Source organism: Synchiropus splendidus, chromosome 5, assembly GCF_027744825.2.
Source record: "Synchiropus splendidus isolate RoL2022-P1 chromosome 5, RoL_Sspl_1.0, whole genome shotgun sequence".
Taxonomy (NCBI): Eukaryota; Metazoa; Chordata; class Actinopteri; order Syngnathiformes; family Callionymidae; genus Synchiropus; species Synchiropus splendidus.
This window is the reverse complement of record NC_071338.1, coordinates 19,518,344-19,543,989: the sequence shown is the minus strand read 5'-3', so window position 1 is coordinate 19,543,989 and position 25,646 is coordinate 19,518,344. Positions and strand designations below refer to the sequence as shown.

Here is a 25,646-nt window from a genome sequence, read left to right as displayed (position 1 = left end):
TATGCACGATGTGAGGGTTTCATTTGGTCAAAGTAAGTGCACCATGTTGAAAGAAACAACAAGGAGGAGAAGCGCGGGTTGGCGGCTTCTTTTAGCCGGAATGTTACTTGCAGTTCCTCTAAAAAGCACGGAATACCAAATAAAAACATAAATCTTGCATGTACCTGCCACAGAGTTTGGACGTGGCGTCAGGAATGAGGAAGGGCTCTGTACGTGGTACTGCGGGAGAGGTCTCTTCGGTGCAGGTGGAGTCCTGGGCTCCAGGGGGTCACTTTTGGATGAGGAGTCATCTGGCAGCACGTTCAGATGGTCCCTGTGTGTGCCCTCCTCTGTGGGGCCACTCACCGCAGCAGTGCCTCCAGGCCCCTCATCCATCGTCAGGTCGGTGCTGGAGGCGCTCCGCTCCTCATTCTCAGAAGAACTGGTGATAGTTGCTGCACAGCCAATAGAAAAATGGGTTACCTAGGGTGGCATGATAACGAAGGAGAACTGTAATGTGCTGTTAGTTCTTGCTCTGCTCTTTTCATTTGTGAAAGGTTTAACTGGTGTTAGACTGTCTGCGGATGTACAAGCTTATTTCCTGGAATTCCATGCAATTGTCTCCATTGTTATCCTTCTGGCCTTTGATACTATTATACACTTTTGCCTATTTAGAGATAGAAAAACGTCCTATTTTAGTGGAATCAGGCTCATAAGCAACAAAGACAGCAGTGTCCCAGATTTGACAGCAGGGAGCTGAAGCCGCAGGGCTCATGTGGCACATGAAACATAGAGAAGCTTTTGGTGTTTACATTTGACTAGGATGCAAAACTATAAGAAACTAATCCAACTGATAAAGGTTTAACTAAGTCTGGTTGCTTTTAGGGGCAAAGGAATATTTGACAACTGTGACAAGTTTTTCATGGAACCACATTTTTAACATGCTAGAACCACCCTGGATTCTCCTCAGTTAATATCATTAAACAGGATTCAAACCTATAACCTTCTATTCATGCTAGCAACTCGCACTTCATCAGCATAGGAGCGCCCCACACTGGGAAAAAATCCTGGGGAAAACATTGCAGCATCAACTGCTCTCAACTGGTATGGCTCTGGCAGCCATCATCTCTTCCTTGCGTTGTGACCAAAAAAAAAAAAACGTATTTAACCATATATTAAAAAATAAAACTGATATAAAATCAGTTAATTTAGACACACGACTCAGTGAAAGTGGCTGGATGACCCACTTTTGGGTAGCGACCCACCAGTTGAAAATCCAGTCCTAATCCAGTGTTTTTCAGCCGGTGTGCATGAGAGAGTGTCAGGTGTGACGTGGAAAATGATCCATTTTTACCCAATATGGAGGTGGACGATATGATGACACTAAATAGTGAACAATTAGAACCTGTTGACAAGCTACCGACGTGAGGAGATCACATGGATTCTTGCAAATAGCATGTCAAAGTAGCCAAGTGTCAGTGGCTACAATTTTTCACAAAGGGAAATTCTCCAGGACTATCGACCAAGCACAATGGCGCTTTGGCCAAGGTTCCTTTGGTGGTGAGCCTCTGGATTTTTTCAATGAATAAAGTGTGCCGTGGCTTGAAAAAAGACGAAAAACACTCCCCGTCACCTTGTACTTGAATCAAAGTGTCATTGTATTATGCTGCTCAAAGATACGTCATCTTCCCTGAGCACAGCCTTCCACAGGCCTGTCCCTTGTTTCCTCCCTCTTCACCTCTCATAGCCCTATTCCTGCTCTCAGTAACTAATGTCGGGGTCAATCTCTGGATACTATTAATAATGAGGAAGTGATGGGATCTAGCTCTTCCTTTCTATATCGATTCATGCTGCATTAATGTAAAGTGAGCTGACTTATTTTGGCTGAGCAGCGCATTACACACAAGTGCAAACTTGAATCAAGCTCACCTATGATCCCACTATCTTTGCTCTCCAGAGTAGAGTTGGGACTCTGAGCAGGCAGAGTGAGGCTGTTCCCTTGGACAGCCCCAGGAGCAGAACCGGACACCGGGCTGGACACTGGGCTTGAGAGAGCCCCACAGGGGCTGTTGTTGGGGCCACAGTGCGGCAGGGATAAGGGCTGAAGCTGACCTTTAGCATTGGTGCTGAGGGTGGAGGAGGGACTCTCTGAGCAGGGAGACGCGGTGCTGCGGGTCAGAGTAGGGCTGGGGCTCCCTCCATGCACTGGGGTGTCACCCTGGAAATGAAAGCAAATCCAAATGAGGTAGGGGCAAGGACAGCTTAATAGCAAAATCAATAACACTCCAGATACCGTATCATTATTGTGCATTTATAACCCTGCTAAAATTATGGTGAAAACATGAATATTTATTGTGTTATTGTGTTTGACTGGGACGACACAAGGACATCATATATGTTAAAAAAAAATAAGCAGCATTCTGACAGCGTTTCTCCCTTAAAGAGTACACACTTCTGACATTAGTTGGCTCCTGAGCAGTTTATTTGTAGATGCAGCCAACTGTGTTTGAGTGCGCACACAGATGGGAAATGAAAGGATAATTCCAGTTATTTTCATCCTAGCTGTCATTTCTCCCAGTTTCTCATAATGACAGCTGGTGGTGTTCAAAACTAGACCATGCGCTGCACACATTTAAAGTCACTGCACATACACACACGAGTAGGTGCAGACAAGGCAGAAGATAAAATGATTTATTGATTTCAAAAGACAAAAAATCACATTCAGTGTTAGTAATGAATTATGCTTGTCGGAAGAAAAAAAAACTCTTCCAAATGCAATCAAATGCGGGCCACAGAAGATTTGATTTGACATTGATTTATCAACACTTGGGAGTAAATCAACATTAAAATGAAACATCAATTTACAAGTTAATTAAAAATGTTGCGGTGCGGCAAGTGTGGCACACACATTTGCTCATTATAATGTACAGCATCAACAAATAAAGCGTTTCATTATTCAACACGATTAGTGTTTCGGACTGCAGCAGTTGTTTACATTAAAGCAGTGAAAAAGCAGTGGAGTAGTGTATGATGACGATGAAGAAAAGTCGCTGTCGATCCTGACAGAAATGAGTCTGAACATGACGGGTGATGAGACTGCACAAGATTATAAAGATGATATAAATGTGAATGTGTACCACTTCTTCTGATCTGGCAACATTCCTGTGGTCAGATCACACTCTTCATCGAAGTCGGAGAAATTAATGTGAGTGATATGATTTCGTCATCTTACACTGACCATCAAAGCTGTTTGTTAGTGGTGCATGACACTACAGCGCAACACGATTCACAGTGAGTCATTCGTACACAAAAGCAAGGCAAATCTTTAGATTCATAACACATAAAAACAAAGAATATACACTCATATATATTAAATGCAGCAGTTTAAATTTGCAGAGCCTTTGGTTATGCAGACCTCTGAGTGGAAGTAGATCACTGTTATTCCCTCTATAGCCCAACCATCATCTATCTCTGCTGAAACAACCCATATTTCTCATACAATCCCTGCTATCTGAAATTGACTTGATCTGGATCTCAGGTGGTGGAATGAGGCTGAGAAATTGGGCCATGGCTGAGCAACACAAAGGCACAGGGATGCAGATGTGCTCAACAACTCTTATAAAAACTGGATAACACTGAGCGGGCGAAGAAAAAAAAAACATAATGTGAAGTCATGCATAAATGTTGATGCGGCCGAGTATGAGATGAAGTATGTCAAACATTTGCAGTTGTTTCATAATTATCAAAATCACAGATGCTGCCAAATGAAATGTCACAGTCCATCCATCAACAGCACTTAAATCAATCTACTCGCCTACCTTCTTGTCCTCCATAGCAGAGCTAACTGTGCCAGGTGCCTCTCCCAGTAAGAAGCATAGTCTTGTCATCAGTTCCTGGTTAAAAAGGGAACCCGGCTGGTTCTCCGCTTGGAGGTCTGAAACACACACATGGACCAGATAGATTAGGGCGCAAATGGAATGGAGCATGGCAGATGAAATGGCCGTATAAGTGATGCTCTCATTCTAGCTGAGCTAGCTCAGAAGGTTTCCAGCCCGCAGCTCTCCGAGTGGCGAAACATTTGCATCCACAGGTCAGCAGAGACCTGCCGTTTTTTGATTATGGATGTGCAGACCGTGGCTTTCCAGTCGCTGGTGGAGGTGGCAGCAAGAGGTTGTGTGAGTTTGCCTGTGTACACGCCTGGCAGGTGCTCTCCGTTAAGAAACGGGGTGTGAATTTAAATGAGTGCAATGTCGACTCTGGAGTGGAGGAGTGATTTTGCTGGAGAAGTGGCAGACACAAACCCATGTGCTCTAGTCCTTTCGCTCTTTTAAGGGCTCCCCACTGCACTGACCTACAAAGTCTTGCTTTTTAAGGTTTACCAACCCATCTGCATAATTAAAGCTGAAGCGGCTCAAATGCTTCCTGATGGTGTTTCCCACACCACTGTAGACCTAATAGCACAATATTCTGTATATGAGATGTTCATTTCGATGGCGAGCCGACACCTCGCAGGCATGTCGGTACTCACCACATTATTACAGCATTAAATCCCACTTTTATAGCCGTCAGGGCATAAAACTTTTGAGAATCAAGGTCGTGTTTCTTTTCGGGTTTATATATCTCCTTCTGAGGCACCTGTCACTTCAGCTGGCTGGTTCTAAGAAAAGAAAACTAGCATTTACAAGGCAAACCAATGAGCACCAAGCCAGAAAATATGAATGCATACTGCAAGTCCTGCACTATTCATCAACCAACTAGCAGTTGCCATTGGAAACGGGAAGCTGAGAGGTGCCTGGCAACCAGAATGGACTATGCTTTATAAAATCCATGGGTCGCCTTTTGGCCACATTGACGGCGAAAATATGTTGCTGTTTCCGTATTTATATTTCATATGTTCTCCACAGTGTTTAGGCAGCATACAAACAAATGATGACAAAGGTTGAGGGAAAACTGCCATGATAAGTAACTCAAGAAACAGAATTAACACAACAAATATGTGCCGGCAAACCTGAGTGCTGGAACTTAAATGGCAGACCTTTTTAATGAAACAAAATCAAGACTCTACCACATCTCACAAGAGCACACCTCAACCTCATTTATTCTCACTCAGCTTCCGTCATCAATTCTCAATAAAATCTCTATAATCACGTCCGAACATTTATTCTCACCTCTGGGATCTGTCTTGCCACGGCACCAGCCAAGGACTGGAGCTTCTCTGGATTCGGAAGAACCATCCACATGCTTCCTTACCCGTCCTTTGGCCACAGCATAGAGGGAGAAATTGAAGAGAGGGAGAGTCAGCAGGAGGGAGGGAGAGAGGGCGGAGGGTGGAGATTGGGAGGGATGTGAAAGAAAGTGTGTGAGAGAGCAAGAGAGAGGGAGAGATTAAGTCTCTACAGATCCAATCTGTGGTGCAGAATTGCAATTGTGCCACATGGGAATAAATCAATATGTACATATGGCGAGGAATGCCAACTGTACAATATCCACTCTGGGTGTCTTAAGCAAATGAAAACGGCACATAGAATAGCAGCAGTATGCGAGTTGATATCAGGGACAAGGCTGAACACCCTTTGATGTACGGAAAATAATGATAAATTACACCACATATCACAAGTTATTAGGTGTGTGATTAACACAGTGAAGGGGAAATTCAATGTGACTAACACCAGCCCATTGTTAAATGCAATTAAAAAAATAAATAATGAAAGTGAGGGTGTACATTTTCATCATTTTCATCGCTGAAGTGCCTGTCATTCTTCAGCGCTTTAGAAAGGAACGTCTCAGCTGCAGTATAGTGCCACCTTGTGTTCAACCTGAGGTTGAGCACTCCAGTTAAATAACTGTCTTCACTCTGACAGAAAACACTTTTTAACTCCTAAACACTTTAACTCACATCTCATAGCAAATTAGTTTAGCTGACACACGTGGTTCGGCTACATCCTAAAAGTAATAGTAGCAAAACAACATTCATGTGCTGCATCAAGTAATTCCACTACATCACTTAAACTACAATTTCCCCCCATAACAATATAGATTTTTACCCAACAGAAATAAAAAAAGACCTGTTGTCACGACATGACGACGAATCACGACGTAAAACGCCCCACTCAGTACACGCAAGTTATTCTCTCCACACTAAATACTGTACATCCCTAGAGCGGTTCTCCCAATCTACAGCGGCCTCGGGAGGACAAAAGGCGTATCGTGTACCGCATAGACAGCAGTTTGCACCAACGGAGGTACGTGCATCAAATTTATGCAATTATTTATTTTGTAGGATGTTGTATTGTTGTTTCATATAAGCCATGTGTTGATTTAGTAAACGCTGAGTGAAAGGAGTATCATGCGTACTAGCATTTGCTACTAAATAAAAGCTACTTTTTCCTGTTTAAAAAACTACTTCCTCCTACAGCTGCTGTCCACCATTTCTGAGGAGCTACTCCTGTAACGTAACTTCCTCAGCACTGATCATCTATCGTGATGAGATTCCATCCTTGTCATTAAATAATGCAGCATCTCTTCACGTTCCAGCTCCTTCTGGAGGAGAGGGAGTATGGTTTTCCAGGCTACATGGGGAAAGTGTGGCCTGGGGAAATCTTTGTATGTACTGTACATCCTGGTTGGTTGAGTTGCATACATAGAAGGTGCAATCCAACCTTTAACTAAAACAAGATTAGAATTGGTTTTAAGAGGTTCAAACTGTGTGTTCAATTAAATGGAACTATGCAAATCTAGATCACATTCTATAGGTTTTCTGGATTGTTCTGGTTGTTTTCAGTATCTGTTGTTATAGTACACCATCATTTTGGTTTGTAACACATGCTTTAGTTTTCGTCCATGTGATCTAGATCAATCTGACGCAGATATAAAATGGATATGTGTATGAGGTCGCAAATAATGTCTCCATATCGGTAATGGGAGTGAGGTGAAAGCATTTTGGTTCATGTAACACTAAGTTTGATGAAGCAAAAATAGAACTTTCAATGCAGTGAAGGCACAAAACCATGCCACTTTCTTTGCCAGTACAGAAAAAAGTCAATGGCAGTCGAATAATTGACCATCAAACATGCATGTAAAACAGAAATGATGCAAGAATGCAAGTGGTTCTAAGGGCTAGAAGCAATTAATGTAAATCATATTTATAAACAGGCTGACCTAATTGGACTCATGTTTTTGCCTTAAGTTAGCTTGTTTAATCATTAACTCTGACAATCTGTCGCATGCACTTGGGCCCTGGGGGCCACGGTCTTTGCGCTTGCTCTCACATCTATTGAACAGCTGAATGCACACAAACTCTCTGCTAATCAAGGCAACCATGAAACAATTCTGCTGTTTCTGCAAGAATTCCCTGAACACTTAATTCTGACAACATGCTCCGTTTGAGTTATTTCCATTTCAAATCCACCCACCTGGGAACCTCACACAGGAATGTGAGGGAACCTTGCTGTCATTGTGAGGGAGTAGAGGAGACGATGGGAGGGAAATAGACACACCCTTGGTCAGTCTTCTACTCCGTGCTTGATCATCTTTGTGACCGCTAGGGCTGTCCCGACATGGTTTGACCTTTCCGACACTGTGATGCCGTAGCTCTGCACCTACGTGTAGGAGACAGTTATTGTTAGTGGAAAAGTAGTGGCAGCTGTGAATGGACTGATTCATTTAAATGGACCGATTGACATAGCTTCGATTCAGCGTTGATAGGTCTCCACCGTGTAGAGAGAATTGAAGAAGGAGAAAATGTTGTTAAATGCCAGACAAATAGATTTTAAAAGTCAAAATTCTTAAAGCTACAATTGTATTCACATGGTCTTATTTTAATGAGCCCAGCTCTCCATGAAAAGCGGAGCAGCTCTTTGTTAAATATTCATGGTTGCTCTATTATTGAGATTAATTTATGTTTACCATCTTCATCTGTGGTGCGGAAACCTAATCGCGTTGCAGTGAAATGCAAACAGAAATGTTAAACATCATCTTTCATATGGACATATTTAAGCGACATTTTAGAGCGACTATTCTTTTCCCTCACATGATTTGACTTGTTAGTCTTTCATAAAAAATAAAAAATGTGTTTTTCTCTAGGTAGGTCAAGATGTTTTTCTAACCCACTCTGATTTCTCCTGACATACTTTAAACAGCACCAGCATCAGGGACGGAACACTCACGAATTAGGCTAATTGGAAGTAGCTCTACTTAAATCACCCGAGAGGGGAAAAACACAATGTTGCTGTTTAAATACATAAATAAACTATAGTGCGTTTCATTCTATACGTCCACTAGAAAGACAAACATGTGTGAGTGAATGTTAAATTTAAATGATTTGACAGAGGAAGGACTCTTGTGGTGATCATTCATACCTGCATGTTTTTGCCTCTTTTTCTCACTCCGGTGTTCGCCTGCCTGTCTCTTGCCTCCAAACACTGCCTTAAACATTCTTTAGCTGTGCTTTTAAATCTTCATGGCCTGAGAAGATGTAAAAAATATGAATGAAAGCCACAACAGAAGAACAATGCGTGTACTTAGATTTTTCATAAAATCAATGCTTACCATTTGCTTTTTTAAATAAATCCAAGGTAAGTTCATGAACCGTCTCCCTCTCTCTCTGGCGGAGTTCAGTTAACAAGTGATGCCCCTCCTCTCACAGGTCTCGAAGAAATAGAGCTGTTATGCAAGGCACATGCGCATTACATCCTCTTATCCTCTACTTTCATACATCAATAACACTGTGATAATCAAATCTTGAGTGGCAGCATATCTCAGAAAGAAGTGTACATTTATTGTGCTGCAATTTAGAGTAGCTCAAAAGCAATTGGGACAACACTTTTTATATACAAGTTGGCACAGTGTGTCACCTGACTCTCATCCCAAGTTGCTGGGTTTTATTCCAGCAAAAAGTACTGTGACTGGTCACTGTCCTTAAAAGATAATAGCTAGTCTCCACAGAGGTCCTTTTAGAAGCGGTTCAAACTGATGAAGAACATTGACCTACACAGATGCAGCTCTTTTTTGCCAGACTTAATATTAAAGAAAAGCCAAATATTATCATTCATTTAATGAGAGGAGATTTCTTCACTTCAAACTTCAACAAACATTCAAGTAAGACAAAATAAAAATAATAATAAGAAAAAGAAACGCAAAATTCTTTTTTTCTTTTTTTTTTTGTTCTAGCAGACGGCAAATACAAATATTTTATTATGTGAAAAACAATCTGTGTTACAGTTTAACAATATCTTCATGGGGCCACAAAAATACAGAGGGCTCTTGTGGTCACAGGTCAGTATGAGACTGACACTAAATTGCAGTGAATTAACTAAGATATCTTTGCATTGGACTGTATGTTTCATCTTGCAATATATTGAGGATGTCAGTATCACTGTAACCTGGCCATATCATGTATCGCGGCTCATATGGTGAGGTGTGCATGGATGGCCACTCTGTGAGGATCACGTTTGTTCACTTGGTGACAACGGTGACTCGGTGGTGTGAGATGTACTGTGAAAAAATACATCGTATTATTCGTTATATCGCTCTTCCGTACGATCGAGCACCGGGCGGGCGGAGCTGGAGACCGGGGGTGGAGACGGAGGGGAAACACAACGGCTATTTAAAGCGTAGGCGACGGTCTTGTCGGCCCTTTCCCCTACACGACTCCACGGTGCTCTGTGAAAGAGTGGAAGATGAGCTACCTTCACTATGGTGAGGTTTAAAGTAAACCGTCGCGTCAACTCTTCGTGTCGATTGTACTTCAGAGGCGTCGATTTCAATTCGTGTCATGGTTCGATTAGATGTTCATCTTACATAAATACGAACTTTTTTTAAAGCATCAAAAGTCAATGGCTTGAATAATAATAATAATAATAATAATAATCTTGAGTTTTCCGGTCTGTTCACATAACACATAACAACACACAACGTCTATTACAGGGCTGTTGATGTAGCCATTTGCGGCCATGTGTTTTGGAAGCTAATGCTAGCTTAGCTGTTAGCTTAGCACCCGCCTCAAAAGTAGGTTCTTGATGTATTAAAGTGTTCTTACGTGACTTGTTACTTTCCCTCGTATTATCCTCTTTTCCTGATACCACAAACCATTTCATATACCTGTGAATTCGCCCTTTAAAGTTCAGACACGAAAGTTACGAATGATAACCAGAGTTTATTCTGGACTGTGGTTCAAAATACGGGTTTTTAATGTTGACACAGTCATATAATGTACATGAATATTTGTGTGAGTGCTGTCCAGATTGGCAGAGGACCATACAAATGTAGAGCTGCATCCACTTCTTGTACCTTAGAGCTGACTGACATGTTCCTCCTGTGTTCAGATGGATTCCTGCCAGGAGAAGATGGAGGAGGATGATGCTGCTGAGCTCTCTTCTGCCCTTGGGCCTTGAATGCAAATACACTGTGAGTTGCCTTGCAGTCATTGGATCATGTGAATTCCTGCCAAGTTGCATCTTTGACAGCCTGGGCTCTCTGTTGTGAGATATCCCGGGTTTTATTGCTTCAGATGCTACACTGAACATCTCTGCGCTTTCTGTGCACCTCTTCGTGTGGTGACTTGGATTGAAGAGGGGATGACATTCTTATTACATTGGCTTTTCAATGTATTCACTGTAGCACTCTGGTGATGAAGTAAAAGTAGCGTGTAATGACCTCATTTTGAGGAACGTAATGCTCAGTAAATGTGTTCATCACTACCCCTGACTTCGGTACTAAGTGGATTTTTATTCACAATTGTATTGGACCACATTCGAGTTTAAGAATGTATTTTCCTTCTCTTAAGGTCTTTGCAAGTGTCCACTGTACGAGAGCCAGTTCCCAGTACTGGATACCCCTGAGTCTGTTGGAATGCAAACTTCAGGTAAATGCATTAAATATTCTGAAAGATATTTGAGTTCTGGGTCAACTTAAACCTGTCGACAAGAATATTAGGAATTATTAATATTAACAATTGCCACGGCTGTAGTCGTTTGGTCTGGATGAAGAAAGTGTTGGTGATATGTAGCTAGCATCATGTTCATACAGGTATGAAATGATGGATGCAGAAATCAGAATTGGAATAGCCCCCCCTTGTCAGTAAGGATCTCACCAACTAGGAAAGTACTTTTGGTACATTGTGCAATGAGCTATAAAAAAAAAAAAAAAATTAAAAAATTTAAAAAAACAAATGAATAAAAATAAACAATAAGAACAAATGGGTCAGCATCCACTGATAAACCTGAAGCAGCTGCTTTGGCTTCTGGGTTTGCACAGAGATGCTACAGAGAACTTCCTCGCGCTTTCTGACCGCTACTTTCAGAGCGTTGCAGATTGAATTGAGGAATACATTTTAAAAGTCAATCCATGCACATTAACTCATGCTTGGCTTTTTATGATCACACTCCATTAACGTGTCACATCTTAAAAACCCTTATTCTTGGCCAACAGGTTCAAGCACCAGGTGGCCGCCCCTGAACTGGGCTGTGATCGAGGAGGACCTGAAGTGAAGAGTGAATTCTTCATTCACGAAACAAAACTCGTCCACCATGTTTTTGAGACCCTTTTTTTCTGTGGATTTATGTTCCGCTATAGTGGTCACCAACCTTTTAGCAACCGTAAGCTACTCTAAGGGCACTGTGACCCAAAGGGCTACCATTGGTTCAGTACACACATTTGAGATCACGATAATCAAAAGCAAAAAAATAAATAACACAAGATGGTTATTGCATTAATTTTTTTAATAGCACCCCATGCTTTCCATTATGCTCCTCTGAGAGTTGCATAGAGGAGCAATACTATGACATGCATCACTTTAATAAACCAGATGACCCGAGGTCCTTGTGTTGTCCTTTAATTCTCACTGAAAAGAATGTTTGCATGGCCATCTGAAGTACAACAAGCTGAATAGACCTCAGCAAATGAGGATTCCACAAGGTTTGCATTTAGAGACTGAGTAGTTCTTGTGGTATATCAAAACCACCTTTACCCTCAAGGAAAACGATTGAATCTAAAGAGCTGACTCCAATAGATGCATAACTCACTTATACTTGTAAAACCTGCAGCAACTCTTCCCCATGTGTGATGAAGCCATGAGATCCATGCCCACCACTGGTGCTTCACCATCTTCACTCGTCTTTATTCTCACTATGATAATGTCTATACTCCGGCTTGAGCTCCCATGTGTTCTTGTGTGTGCCCTTCACATTATAGATGCCAATATCACGCAGGATGTCCTTCAGGTAGATCTGTGTGGAAAGGGCAAATTCATGAAATCGAGTCACTGTTTTTAACAAAAGAATGACTTCTCTCACCACCGGCTGCTTGGTGATCTCCACCAGGTCTCTGATGTTGTAGAACTGGTGCTTCTCAAAAGCAGAAAACAACATGTCCAGTACACGTTGCTTTTCAGCCCGGGCTCGCTTTCCCTCTTCTTTCTTCCTTCTCTCATATTCAATCTTTCCACAAGAAACAAAAGTTGAAATGTGAGGTGAACACACTCAGACTAGAAAGAATTGAGACTAACCTAAAGTTACTTATTGAAGTGCCTTATTTTACCAAGCATTTTACACTTTAGAAATACTTCAAGAGTCTTACGTTGTAGGCGTGGTTGGCCACCGGCTTATAGTTGCTGGTCACAGGTCTCTCCAGCTGCTGGGACAGGCGCACTGGCTTGGAGAAGTCTTGAATTTGTAACCTGAAAACAGATGATCGAGACACAGTGTCTACTGCACCTGGGCAGGACCAAACAGTTGCTTTCATTTGGTGAAAAAAGTTACCGCTTCAGCCTCATGTAGTGTTCATTAATGGCAGGTTTGCACTCTGCTCTGTGCACCACCGTCCCTTCTATTGAAATTTTGTCTGTGTGAGGAGTAAAGGAGTTAAAAGACAATTACTATTATGAAAATCATTCGTTTTGACTTTAAAATATCACCTGGTGCTGACTCAGCACCTGCCACAGACTCACAGGTCGACTCAGAACCGACACTACAATACAGCTCTTCTGCCAGACCTGTGACGGATGGAATAAATATTACAAAAAATAAAAAATGGTGGGGTCAAGAATGCAGACTTCAGGTGTTCCACCTTCCCTTCTTGTTAATACAGCCATGAATCCAGTTCCTGTCGCGCCACATTAGCGTTTCCTTATATGTCTGTGTCAGTAGTGTGTTGGTGTTGTGTTGCTGCAGCTCTTAAGGCGTTTGCTCATTTTGTGCCATTCTGTCTGACACCACCTAGTAGTGTCAAGCGTGTGCGACTAACATGTTACACCAAGGAAGTTGTTTCTATTTGAGCTCTTTTGCTGCCATCTTTTCTTACTAAGTCATGAAGACAATTGGAAATCGGTCACATCTTAGGTCCCGGTGATGAGGCTTCACACATCTACATAATGTTTTCATTTGTAATGAATATTGCTTCTTAAAATGCCAGCAAAGGTTACGGCGGCGTCATTCTCAGTTCGTCCTCTGATTACAGTGAACTCACCCGGATCAGCCCGTGATTCATGACTTAGATGACTCAACTCTTCTCTGTTGCCTGGAGATGGATATTGAGAATGGATGTAAACTAGTTTCAACAAACACAATTTCCAACACAGCATTTGTGCACAGCAGCAAAAAGCTTGACATGATGTGAAGGCACTTTATTATGAGATATTCTTCTGTATTTTCATTCACTAATTTTAAGGGACACTGCTAAAATCACTTTACGCATCTAAAGAATGTGATTTAATTTAGCATTTTCAATCCACTGTTAATACGTTAATACTATGACAGAAGAAAAACGGACACTCTTTATTCCTCCAGAAGAGCTGAAGGGTGGGGAAATTCTGGGCTTATTTACCTCAGCCCCACAACCCAACCTCAGATGTGCAGAGGAAACTGTAAGACTTTTTATTAGGACTCGACAAGATGTCCAGCAGCTGAGGCGATCATCACACAATTCATCAGTTTCAAAGGGCAAGCGTGAATGCAAATACTGTGTTGTACCTGCTGAGGTTTCAGAAAAGACCACTAGCATTTGACCCCCCACGGCCTGAATGGTGAACGGATGCTCCGTGGGAACTGCTGACATCTTGTCGTCTGAACTCTCCAACACAGTTAATTCTTCATTCAGGACGAAAGAAACCTGAACATCGAAATCACATCTTACCGTTGCGACTGCACACTTGCGACAGAACAGCCCGGCTGCGCTATTATGAGGTGTTGAGGAGAATAAATTCATGCTGTTGCGTAATCCAGATGAGAACAAAGGCAAGAGAACAGCAGGGAGTGGAGTTCAAATGCCACTTACCTCGGTGCTTGCTTGATTAATATTCCTCAGGGGACACAAAACACAACATAAGCAAACTTCTGCTGGGATCATCAGTTGAACATTTGAATTTCTGATTAATTTTCAGACTAAAAATTGTTTATATTAAAGCGCTATTACTTGCAGAATCTGAGCGTGCCAACTTCGCCTTTTCCACTGGCCCTCGACCACTGCTGAGCCAGATATTTGGGCACCTGTTTAAGGAGAGAACGTAGAGCTGAACGGCCTCTTCTACTTTCTGGATAAAAAAAAAACACCTTACCTTTACAAGCCATAGCCCTGTGTTGAGCTTGGCTGCCGTCAAATCCACATCAACTTTGTCAGACATGATTTGACAGACAAAGTCAGGAAGACTTTAGTGTCAAATCACTCGTCCAGGGTTTATATGAGCTGCTCAAGGCGACCTTTGATTTAAATTGTTTCTAATGTTTTGCTTTTATCCTGCTGATGTCAAAAAGAAAAGCACATATTCTTTTTCTCATCATCTAAACTGTCCAAGTCACTCTCACTCCTCCTCCTCCTCCCAGCTGAAAATTATTTCTCCTTGCTTGAGGCAAAACGGTGAGTTGGCAATTTGTGGTGTAATGGGACAGAGAGAACATGGCATTCTTGGAGAAAAAAAGAAAATGCATTGAATGACTTGACTCAGGTCGATAATGAATGAATACATACAATAAAACTGATAAAACTAACTAAATATTCTAACTTAAATATTCACCTCCATCTTATACAAGCTTTTCTTGAGCAAATAAACCTGGCCGAAGGCTCGAAGACAGGCCCTGTCCAGGGTTTTCAACAGTGAACTTAAAAGACTACATTTCAAGATCAGATCTTCATGGCTATAATACCCACGCGACTCAGGAGGTATAAATCACTGGTGCCGTTTTCAGAAAAGACCAGAGCAGATTTATCATCAGGACAATGTACAAATTATTTATTTATTTATTTACCAAGAACTTCAAAATCCAAACACTCTAAAATCCACTTTGCATCACATAAAAGATCAAACATTACAGTGATAATGACAGATCAATTGAATGAATAAAAACACAGTGGCCTCCATCAATCACAGATACAATGAAGAAAACCAAACTGGACAGAGAAACATCTCTCTGTATGACGATGACATTAATTGGAGCAAATCATCCACAACAACAACCACATTCATCCTTAAAATCTGTTGAACTCAGAGGAAGGGAGAAAATCAGTCCACTGGAGAAGAAGTTATGAATCGTTGTAGTCATCCGTTTTCTCTTCTCCTTGATAATGCCTGTACTCTGGTTTGAGCTCCCACGTGTTCTTGTGGGTCCCCTTCACGTTGTAATTGCCGATGTCACGCAAAATTTCCTTCAGGTAATTCTGGAAAAGAGTGTGTTTAAGGTACAGTAAACAACGGTTTGACAAATATCCTCGACGTGCGTTCCTCTTACCACGGGTTGCTTGGTGATCTCCACCAGGTCCCGGATGTTGTAGAACTGATGCTTCTCAAAAGCAGAAAACAACATGTCCAACACCTGCTGTTTTTCGGCTCTCGCTCTCTTTCCCTCTTCTTTCTTCCTTTTCTCATACTCAAGCTGCAATTTAGAATGTTGGTCACAAATGTTTCTCACATGAAAATACAACAAGGTTGACGGCCATCTTACATTGTTTGCATGGTTGGCCACCGGTCTGTAGTTGTTAGTAACAGCTTTATCCAGCTGTTGGGAGAGCCGAAGTGGCTTGGCAGAATCTTCGATTTTTAACCTGGGAAATGATGAACCAATGAGCCACAGGCAAAAGAAAACACTTTAAATTTCGTCTTTCAGGACTTCAACTACAGTGAGAAAAGAACAGGGCTGTAGTGACACTAATCTCACAACATGATATTCAGCTTGCGATACGACACGTATCACAATAGTCGGCCAGCAACATGATTTGATGCAATTTGACACACCTCCATCATTTTCAGAAGGACTTGAAGAGACACTGGTGACGTAAGAAACTTGCGTGAACGAGTTCCACTGCTGTTCAGCGCGATTGCGTGCTGTGACTTTCTGAGCAGTTACCTGCTCCAAGAGCTGATGTTTGTGATGCATTCGGAGGTTCGTCGTATTGCCACTGCGCTTGACATTTGTGTGACAGAGACAGCAAACTGCCACAGTTTTATCATTGTCTTTGCCTTGCTTCTTTTTAAAACCAAAGTGGTCCCATATATCTGACTTCATGCTGATACTGACGGTGCTGCCATAATGCTCGCCGCCATGGTTTTGTATCCCTCCACGTCAGCTGGAAGTGCTCTACAGCGAAACTAGAGGCTGGAACTAGAATCGGTGCTGAGAACGTTGATTTGAATGAGTGTAAAGTATCAATACTTGCAGCTCAAATAGCAATAGTTTCTGATAAAAAAAAAAAAAACAAAGACATGATATACATTGCAAAATCAATAAAATGACCAAACCCTAGAAAAGAACGCAAACTGACTCATCTTGTCAGGTCAGTGAATGATATCTTGTGGATTTTAATAACCTCAATTATGATGATAAGAATATCAACCACAAAGAAGCCCCTCAAACTGCAGGTATCATCACTGAGCGGCATTTTAACTGGTATTATTGTACTGCAGTTGTAATTAGGTTAACCAAGGTTTAGAAACCTCAGTTCTTCCTTCATGGAGCTCGTTTACTCTGTGGTCCATCAGTGCTGTCCAGCAACTGACTGGCAAAGCGCCTGTCTGCAGGCCATGGCAGCTGGGACTGGCTCCAGCGTCCTGAAATCCTTGCTCGGAGGGACTTCACAGCCACGGACACAACAATGCACTCGACACAGCATCAGCTGTTTCACAGTAACAACTTAAAACATTTTTTCAAAAGCTAAAATTAGAACAACACAGCAGTTTAAAAAAAAACCCAACCTTTTCAGCTTCATGTAGTTTTCGTTGACAGCTGGTCTGCACTCTGCTCTCTGCACCACCAGCCCCTCCAAGGCTATCTTATCTGAAAAGGAAACATTTGATGAAAAAAAAAAGACATTACACAATCGAGTCTGGATCTCCTCCAATTTACATCAAAAAGATTCTAGACATCAGTCATCAGTCAAAAATGGCCAGGTCCTGCAACACCCGGTCACCTGACAACTCAGCAGTAACTAATGCAGTTCTGCAGTATCCCATCTTTACAAGGACAAGACGTTTAGAGTGGTGCACATCGATTCCTTGTGAGACGCAGAGATTTTCTTTCCTTTAACAAACGCTCAGCGTCCTTTTAAGTAGGTTACAGCATCAATAGAAAATGAGTTACTCGAATGATTGTGTCCGAAACTCAGGTCTGCAAGTGAATCACTCACTCTGCAAGACGGACAAACTCACCTGGACCTGCCCCTGCCCCCGAACCTGAGCTGCTGCCATCAGATCTCTCTTCTGACTGGCCTACAGGAGGGGAGGGATGGAGGGAGGGGAAGGTAAAATAGTAATACAATGGATGGATAAGGAAGGCGGCAGGGGGTCGATCAATCAGCGCCACCACCAAAATGATCAGATTCTCAGAACAACAAATGATCACACAGGACACCGTCAATCAGATGCGCACACAAGCAAAAGCTGACATGCCCTTACAAGAAGCAAGCGCATGGTGCCAACCAAATCCGTCCCGCTACACACTGCAGATCATATATATATATATTTTTTTTCAGAGTTACTCTTCAAACAAACTATGACTTATTAGTGGCTCCATGAGAGAATAAAATGAGTTATCAAAGAATTTGAAAAATAGAAGTTATGGATCATGACTTTTGTCTCTTACTTCCCTACATTTCTCTTTTTCAGTCCAAGACGAATGCATTTCTGATTTGTTGTGTTAAGCGACGGCGCGCACAGACAACTAAAGCCAGCAAAACCCCACTTAGACAGCAGATTGTTAAATTACACCACATAGCAAAGCCCATACTCGAATCACATCAACTCAGAATGTTACATTCATTTTTAGACATTCAAGAGCTCATAATGTGATTCAAAGTCATGAAATGCTGAACTGGAAAACCAACACCAAAACACAAAACATTAATTTTTGGAGAGAGTGCCGTCACCAGACAGATGTTTTGTTCCACTTCAGGTTTTGAGTTATGTTTAAACAAGAGCTCAATATGTACGCCATGTATATACACATTGGGGATCATCAGAAGGGCAGGCAAGGCAGGCAGAGAAATTAAAAATGAGAGCAACAGGCTACACACCAAAGGTCTCTCTGGTACTTACCTGCATGGAATACAATTAGTTCACAGCAAAACTAACAATCTCACAATTTAAAACAGTTATAAATTTTACTTCAACAAACATACAAATGCCAGATACTGACCAGATGAATTTTCAGTGAAGACCGCCAGTGTTTGACCTCCCACCATCTGCATTGTGAAGGGATGCTCACGAGGCGCAGACACAGTCTTGCCCTCTAAGCCTTCAATTACAGTTAATTCTTCATTCAATGTGAAAGAAACCTGTGAATGAAAACATGTAAGCAACTCAACCTAAGCGTAGGTAAAACCATAGCAAGAGTCAAAGTCAAAATACAGTCAACACAAGCACAAGAAACGTTCTGCAACATCCTGAAGTTTGTGCACTTTGAAAAAAAAAAAGCCACTTACTTCAGGTTTTCCCTGATTTCCTTTCCTACAAATAGAGGAAATATTACACTGAATATACAATATTACTCAGAAATAAGTCACAGTCTTAAGCTATACTTAGCAAAATGTAATTGTCACAGTTCATACACTGAAATCAAACACCTACTTGCAGATGCGAAGTTTGCCGACATCCCCCCTGCCAGTGGCTTTTGCCCATTGTTGTGATAGATATTTAGGCACCTGCACAGGAGAAAGAAAAGGGCACATTTCATGTAGCACTAATGCATATTTAGTAAACCAAGTTTTTAACCTAAAGGAAGACCACAGATTCAAAACCAAGAAAAGTAGATTACAGATTCAAATTTTTCAACGTTCAACTCAATATATCATATATTTCAACCTGCACTTGAAAACATCTATCCATCAAATCGTGTTTATTTAACATCCGTTAAATAGTGAAGGGTAAGTGTTTTGTCTTTTTCAACTGATGAATACACACACTACAATGAGTCTAGTATGAGCAGAGAAGAGAACAGTCTGAACATACCGGTTACATTCATAAAACAGCCGTTTAATCCCACTTTTGATTTATCATTGATCGATTTAGAGGTTTAATACTTGACCATGGACATTCCAACACGTCTCTCATCCAATATGCACTTCTCTCGAACGCTTTGTAGTTGGTACACATTTGCCATAATTAGGGTCAGACACAGAGATTTCGCTTTGCTCTTTTTGTGTCAGAATGTATTACATTGCAGCTCCTGCTGTGACCCCAAGATTGGACAGTCCCGCGGACTAACCAGGACGTTGCATAACAGCTGAGTCTATTTCACGCAAACTAGGGTTAAGTAGATGAAATGTGCAAGCAGAGTTTAAGTTTTTCAGACTTGCAATAGTCTACCTGACCAACAGCGGTTAGGGTTAGCAAGTGAGCTAACAGATGATGCGTGTCTGCACAATAGCTCACAAAATATAATCGTTAAATGGAAACATATCACGTGGTTGTCATGCAAGCATACGAACCTTTACGAGCCACACCCCGGTGTTTTGCTTTGCTCCCGTTAAATCGACTTCTCCCTTTTCTGACATAGTTTAAAAACAAGCTGACGGAGAAGCTACTTGATGCTACCGCCACACGCTTGCGCAGTGAGACTTAATCCGGTACGGCGGCTCGGAAAGACCAACATACGCGCGCACGCGGGTGTATTCCACTTTTCACATGCAAAGACGGAAACACCACTCCTGGTGTTAGAATTGTGCACTGCACCTGAAGCAGCAGCTCCAGACATCTGGAAACTCCATCCCGAATAAACTGTACCTTGTACCTTCTTTTTCTATTGTTTTGATTTGTTTCTGTGAAGATCATTTGATGACAAAGTTCACACTGATGGACATTAATTGCACCAGTTACAGGAGCAGCAAAACAAATCAATATAATGGCGAATTCAAGTTGTTTTATTAAGAAAAGACAAACATCACTGGGATAATACCATGAAAAGATGCAACTGAAACAATGCCTATCACCCAAGAGTGGACGCTTCAAAGTAATATTGACATTTTCATGCCATAAATGAAATGCTTTTTCTCTTTGACAGACATTCAGCAGCTAAGACTTGACAAGAAAAACATGTCCGCTGTTAGGCGTGACATTTCAAAATCCACTCATCCACATCACACCTTGTTTTTTTCCAAATCAATCCATGATAGAAATCGCAACAGTTGAAATGATCCTGCAAGTCTCCTTCAGATTTCACAGGAACATCTTGTCTCTGCTGTGGGAGAATCGTGTGTTCAGATCTTGGGATTTTTTGAGCAGCTGCTTCTTCTGTGCCTCATCGAAGCGATTAACCTGCAGGTCTGTATCACGATCAAATGCTCTCCGCTCTACTGGCTGTCCTGCTTTTTCCTTTGCCTTTTCCTTCATGCTTTTGGCATGCAAACTCATGAGTGACTCAGAACGCTTGGTCTCCTGAAAAGACATCAGAAGTATGAGTTGGGAAGCACCATTGACCATTTCAAGTGTCATCAAATGAACTTTGATACTTTCTCCGCTATTTTCAGTTCCTTCTCCGACACTTGGGGAACACTCTCTTTTTCGACTTCCCCCTTCGTCTTTTTTTCCTGATACTCCTATAAGTCAAAAATGAATCCATCAATGCCAAAAAAGAAAATAACCCACATGCAAAGCTACATATTCATTTGTGTTGCTTTGTTATTTAGGATAAAGCAACACACTTAACATTTGCCTACTTTGAAACTCATTTATTATGTTCCAATGGCCTGGCCCTGCAGCCGCCAGTTTCAGGGGAACTTAAAAATCATTAAAATTAAAAGGGTGTATTACATACCCTGGCCTTGCGCTCTCTGTCAGCAGGAGTATCAGTCCAAATAGAGCGGTCGCCTTTCTCCGGACCTGACCTTTTCTTGAAAGTTCGAGCCCCGAGCCCAATGTGTTGCAGCTCTGGTGGGAGCTCAGTCATCCATGTTTCTCTTGTCTGTACTTCGGGGGCATCCTGTTAAAGGAGTGAAATAAAGGCACAACCACGTGAATAAATCCAACATCACTTCTCAGGAGGGAAGCATTTCCCAAGCAGCAGAAACTATCACTAACTACAAATGACTTACTTGTCCAGTTAGCTTCTCTTTCATTTTTTTTGCCCTGCGCTCAATATCCAGAGCTACACAATCTTGAACAGGACCTTTGGCCGGAAGTGGTCCGATTACGTCCTCCTCATCCTCACTTGTTGCAGGCTCCACCTGGTATCCTGGTGGAAGTGCAGGACCAGAGAAGCCATCTTCATCATTCTCCTCATCACTGTTGTCCTCGTACGCTGCTCTGCGAAACCCCGGAGGCAAAGCTGGACCTAAGACTGGAGGCCTGTGGAGATGCTGAGAGGTTACACCTTCACAAAGGAATCACCATATTAATGCTTGCTTGATGATGAGTTCAGAGGTCCATAATTCTTTCATACATTTGATAAAATACCCCTTGAATGAGGCAAAATAAAAGCGCACAAGTTCCAGTTTTAGATAACACAGCAAAGCATTCCTTTTCCGGTACAACTAAAATATGTTTTTTTAAAAATTAAGATGTAATTTCATTATGTCTTTGGCCAAACTTCACTGTTATCTATCCGTTCATACAAACATACACATTTTAATTTTGGCGGGAAAAGACACCTAAAGACCACATTTAAGCACTTATCTTGAGTAAAATGTACAGCAGACAGCTAATAATCCTTGACTTACAAACCTTTCTGGTGAACTTTGTTTTTTCTTGAATCCAGGTGGTAGGGCTGGACCAAAGAAACCATCGTCTTCGTCTTTTACTCCCGCGCTGTTGGATAAAAAAGGTCGGTTACCATACCAACAGTGTACAGAGGATGGATTTGGGGGTTCACTGACCCATCAGATCCGCCGGTGTCGTGACTCGTTTTGGTTCTTTTGAACGATACCTCTGGCTCGCTATCATCCGACGAGCTTGACGGTTCGGTCCGTTTATAGCCGGGGGGTAAAGCGGGACCAACGACTAACAAAAAAACAGGAAGGTCAGGAGTACAAATTATGAAAAGGAAAGAAACACATCCAAACCAAGACTGGATACTTACAATCATCGTCGGAGTCGTCATCACTCTTTCGTCTGAACGATGGAGGCAAAACAGGACCGACTAATTTATCAGACGACATATTTTTCAACTAAATGTGTGCTTTGTTATTTAAAAAGCCATTCCTGGCGTATACAATTTACTACACAGACAAAACGAATTTCGATATTCTGACCTCTGACTGACGGAAGTAAACAAAGCGACTTCCGTTTACCGTAAAACAATAATAGTAAACGTCAGTTTTATGTTTTTTACGGCTAAAGAACGCAGCACAGGACCGAAAAGGAAAACGTCGCTATTGCCGCGTTTTTACCCTCCGAAGTGACCATAAAGAAACTAAAAACTTTGCGGAAATGACGACATTATGCTCTCATTCAAAATGTGACATCAGCCATTTATCCATAAAACAATCCAGTAGGTGTTGGTAATGGGCCTTCAAGCGGGTTTGCAGCCGCCAATAAGAATCCTCAAGAAGAAGACGAGTTCTTCGTTGCACTGCATTTAACGTTGCACTGACACTTTGACGTTGGAAACTCAACATTTAAAGTGCCTTCAATCACTATTTAAGCCTATATTAAGCCTCTAATAGAAAGTGGCTTCCCAAATCAAAATACAAAGTACAAATACAATACAAAGTGGATTGTGAGCGAGCTGTTGGAAATGTACTGTTGAAATATTCAGGTCTAACCTAGTCTAATCTATGATTAGCGATCTTGTACTGGTGTCCAAGAAAAATAATATGATTAGAAAATATTAAATATGATAAAGTAAACCAAACACCCACTGGTTTGTTTCGCTACACTCTTACAGAAAAAAATTTTTTTTGCTCTCCTCTGGGTTTTATACACTAAGTTTTTATGATATTTGATGCTGGTAAAATTGCACGGGAGTAAAGATGTTTTGTTTTTCATTCCACGTACTACAGTATACGTATTTCAGTTTCATGACTGAACCAAAGCTACATGAGGTCGACTGGATGGAGCATTAGGACAATGGCTGCATGGCTAAAGGTGAATCAGAAAATGAAAATTGAAATATATGAAGTGATTTAATAAATTAAAATGATAGGTCTACATGACTGAAGGTCATATCTGAGGGGTTTGGCGCACGAAGACGACGGTCAGTGTGGCATGTCTGTTGAAGCACGATAGATCTACAAAAACAGATGAAACCTAATTCGAGTGAAATGGAGATAGATGGATGTCACTCTGGTCAATAATCTCTGATCTATAATACCCGGCAATGACAGTAATTCATAGACGTCACACATTATTATTTTTAAACTGAGAGCCACCGATTGAAAATGAGGACAGTTTCATAAATCCTCCTCATCATCTACTTTAAACAAACCATTTTGTTAATTTCAGCATATGCGTATATACACTTAAGTTCAAAGTTATTCATACACCTGTCAAAAACAAATGTTTCCTTATTTTTTTTCAGTGACACATCAGTATATCTCTTCAGATTTTACTTAAATAGGACACACAAGAAAGACTGAAGCCAAAACCGGTTTATTTAAGAGAAAGTGTAAATAAACATCTTTAACAGGGAGAAAACAAGCCATGGCACGTCTAGTGTTGACTTGAAAATGACAGAAATGTCAGAACCAACTCAACTTCTATATTCTGAAAACTGGTTAAAAACAAAATGCATACTCAGACCCTCATAGACAACGGTTTGTTTGAATATCCTGTGGCTATCGGTTGGTTGTCTTGTTGAAGTTTAATAAAACACCTTGCACAGTGTTACCTCACATTACATGACTGGTAATGTTTCCAGACACATATATTGTGTGACAAGGAATACCTTGTGTTTGACACGGGTATGAATAATTTTGGGCTTAGATATATATATATATATATATATATATATATATATATATATATATATATATATATATATATATATATATATATATATATATATAGTTCTTACTCTCTGCCGCCTAACTGTGCAGTCAACAGAGACTGAAGACTCCTCTTTTGACCCCCACGAGCCAAGGTTCTGATCCAGATCTCATCTCACGGTGGATCACACAGGCAGGAAGCCCAGAGACTTGGCAGAGTTCTGCAATAAAAAAAAGGTTTAGAAAGCTTGTTTTCTTCTCCACACACACACACCCTGAAATTAATGACCTGACTTGTGTGTAGGAATGGTGGCAGAGCAGTACAATGCCTACTTTTATTCTCTGGGGTATCAAGACACTGGCATCTCGACTGGCGAGTCAACCAAGGCTTTAAGATACCAATGCTCCCACTGTGTGAAAAACCTGTATCGAAATGTGTCTTTCCACATGATTTTATACATTTAAAATACACAGGAGATACACATATTGTAGTGTACGCATTGTAATAGAAGTTTATTTCAATACCATATCAAGCATGTAATAATAATTCTTTCATCTGAATTGTATTTTAGGAATTGAAAAGGAGCAGAAATATTTTTTTTTCTCAGACAGGCTGGCAACTTTAGCTGTTTATTAGATGTTAATAAAGTCCATTTTGTTCTATTTTGTATTCTTCCCTTGCTGGAAAGAAAGAGGCAGAGAAAGCTGTTCCCCACTGAAGTTCCTGTCACTGCTAGTATCATCTTTATTACTACTTGTGAAATTGTCCCAGATAATTAATGGCTTTTGAAATTTGCCGCTTTTTACACTAGTTAAATTTTACTTCTCTCATCTGTTTCCAAGGTACCGGAGCTCATGCTTTCTGAAAGACGCTTTTGACTGCTGCTTGAAGTATTTCGACAGCTCCTTCAGCAGCTGGATTTAAATCTACTGTGACTCATAACTAGCTTATTCAGAAACCAGGCAGCTGAAGTGAACTATTGTCAGTTTTGTGGTGTTTGTAAGCTCACCATGGTTACAGCGGTGGTAACGTGTGAAAAGTAATCTCATCCCATAGTACAAGTCTGCTGGCTCAAGTTATTCCTACAGAATCTCACACTGGATCATTAAAACTATTGGATCTATCTATATTAGATCTCTTTTGTTCCAACCAATCAAGCACACACAGTTCAACTGATCAGGTGTCAGCTGAAACAAGCAGCATGTCATTGAAAATAAGCAAATTCCAGTCTTTAGACACCTGATTGATGTGTGCTAGATGGAAGCAAACATCCATACCACCAGCCTTCAGAGCAGGGGTCAACAATGTAGCCTGCAGAGATCAAGGCAAT

The 25,646-nt window shown here is 41.2% G+C and overlaps 4 protein-coding genes, 1 long non-coding RNA gene and 1 other non-coding gene across 9 annotated transcripts in view; 2 read left to right on the top strand and 4 right to left on the bottom strand.

Annotated features, from left to right (window-relative positions):
• LOC128759453 (protein TANC1-like) overlaps window positions 1-10,416 on the bottom strand; it is a 34,276-nt gene extending 23,860 nt beyond the window's left edge. Inside the window, exons 1-8 of one of the 2 annotated variants that reach the window (XM_053866405.1) lie at window positions 10,267-10,416; window positions 8,527-8,640; window positions 8,337-8,442; window positions 7,392-7,577; window positions 5,148-5,234; window positions 3,798-3,913; window positions 1,909-2,197; window positions 165-434 (exon numbers count right to left, since the gene is read on the bottom strand). In XM_053866405.1, the coding sequence (XP_053722380.1) occupies window positions 165-434; window positions 1,909-2,197; window positions 3,798-3,913; window positions 5,148-5,234; window positions 7,392-7,577; window positions 8,337-8,412 (1,024 nt within the window). In that variant the 5' untranslated portion in view covers window positions 8,413-8,442; window positions 8,527-8,640; window positions 10,267-10,416. The remainder of the gene's footprint in view (window positions 1-164; window positions 435-1,908; window positions 2,198-3,797; window positions 3,914-5,147; window positions 5,235-7,391; window positions 7,578-8,336; window positions 8,443-8,526; window positions 8,641-10,266) is intronic. The other variant, XM_053866406.1, reaches the window with a different exon arrangement.
• On the top strand, window positions 9,539-12,849 carry LOC128759459 (uncharacterized). Its single transcript, XR_008414586.1, has 4 exons — window positions 9,539-9,675; window positions 10,302-10,383; window positions 10,763-10,840; window positions 11,407-12,849. It is a non-coding gene; the product is annotated as an uncharacterized LOC128759459 (long non-coding RNA).
• LOC128759816 (small nucleolar RNA SNORA31) lies at window positions 11,180-11,309 on the top strand. The gene has a single exon (XR_008414732.1). It is a non-coding gene; the product is annotated as a small nucleolar RNA SNORA31 (small nucleolar RNA).
• LOC128759456 (general transcription factor IIF subunit 2-like) lies at window positions 11,683-14,677 on the bottom strand. 2 transcript variants are annotated; one of them, XM_053866414.1, is made up of 10 exons: window positions 14,528-14,677; window positions 14,386-14,459; window positions 14,248-14,272; window positions 13,944-14,082; window positions 13,441-13,491; window positions 12,890-12,967; window positions 12,735-12,816; window positions 12,553-12,652; window positions 12,270-12,413; window positions 11,683-12,203 (listed from the first exon to the last, which is right to left on the bottom strand). In XM_053866414.1, the coding sequence occupies exons 1-10, from the start codon at window positions 14,591-14,593 to the stop codon at window positions 12,084-12,086; spliced, it is 879 nt and encodes a 292-aa protein (XP_053722389.1). In that variant the 5' UTR covers window positions 14,594-14,677; the 3' UTR covers window positions 11,683-12,083. The 2 variants fall into 2 exon arrangements, with proteins under 2 accessions (XP_053722389.1, XP_053722390.1); XM_053866415.1 differs by having other exon boundaries at window positions 12,923-12,967.
• A 481-nt stretch (window positions 14,678-15,158) lies between these two features.
• gtf2f2a (general transcription factor IIF, polypeptide 2a) lies at window positions 15,159-20,033 on the bottom strand. 2 transcript variants are annotated; one of them, XM_053866416.1, is made up of 9 exons: window positions 19,885-20,033; window positions 19,025-19,098; window positions 18,880-18,904; window positions 18,594-18,732; window positions 17,609-17,668; window positions 17,156-17,237; window positions 15,909-16,008; window positions 15,696-15,839; window positions 15,159-15,624 (listed from the first exon to the last, which is right to left on the bottom strand). In XM_053866416.1, exons 1-9 carry the CDS (start codon window positions 19,948-19,950, stop codon window positions 15,490-15,492), a joined length of 825 nt encoding a protein of 274 aa, XP_053722391.1. In that variant the 5' UTR covers window positions 19,951-20,033; the 3' UTR covers window positions 15,159-15,489. The 2 variants fall into 2 exon arrangements, with proteins under 2 accessions (XP_053722391.1, XP_053722392.1); XM_053866417.1 differs by lacking the exon at window positions 17,609-17,668 and having other exon boundaries at window positions 15,162-15,624.
• A 198-nt stretch (window positions 20,034-20,231) lies between these two features.
• gpalpp1 (GPALPP motifs containing 1) lies at window positions 20,232-22,740 on the bottom strand. Its single transcript, XM_053866413.1, has 7 exons — window positions 22,470-22,740; window positions 22,267-22,390; window positions 22,115-22,198; window positions 21,487-21,739; window positions 21,210-21,374; window positions 20,905-20,991; window positions 20,232-20,830 (listed from the first exon to the last, which is right to left on the bottom strand). Exons 1-7 carry the CDS (start codon window positions 22,546-22,548, stop codon window positions 20,612-20,614), a joined length of 1,011 nt encoding a protein of 336 aa, XP_053722388.1. The 5' UTR covers window positions 22,549-22,740; the 3' UTR covers window positions 20,232-20,611.
• Between the last annotated feature and the right edge of the window lie 2,906 nt (window positions 22,741-25,646).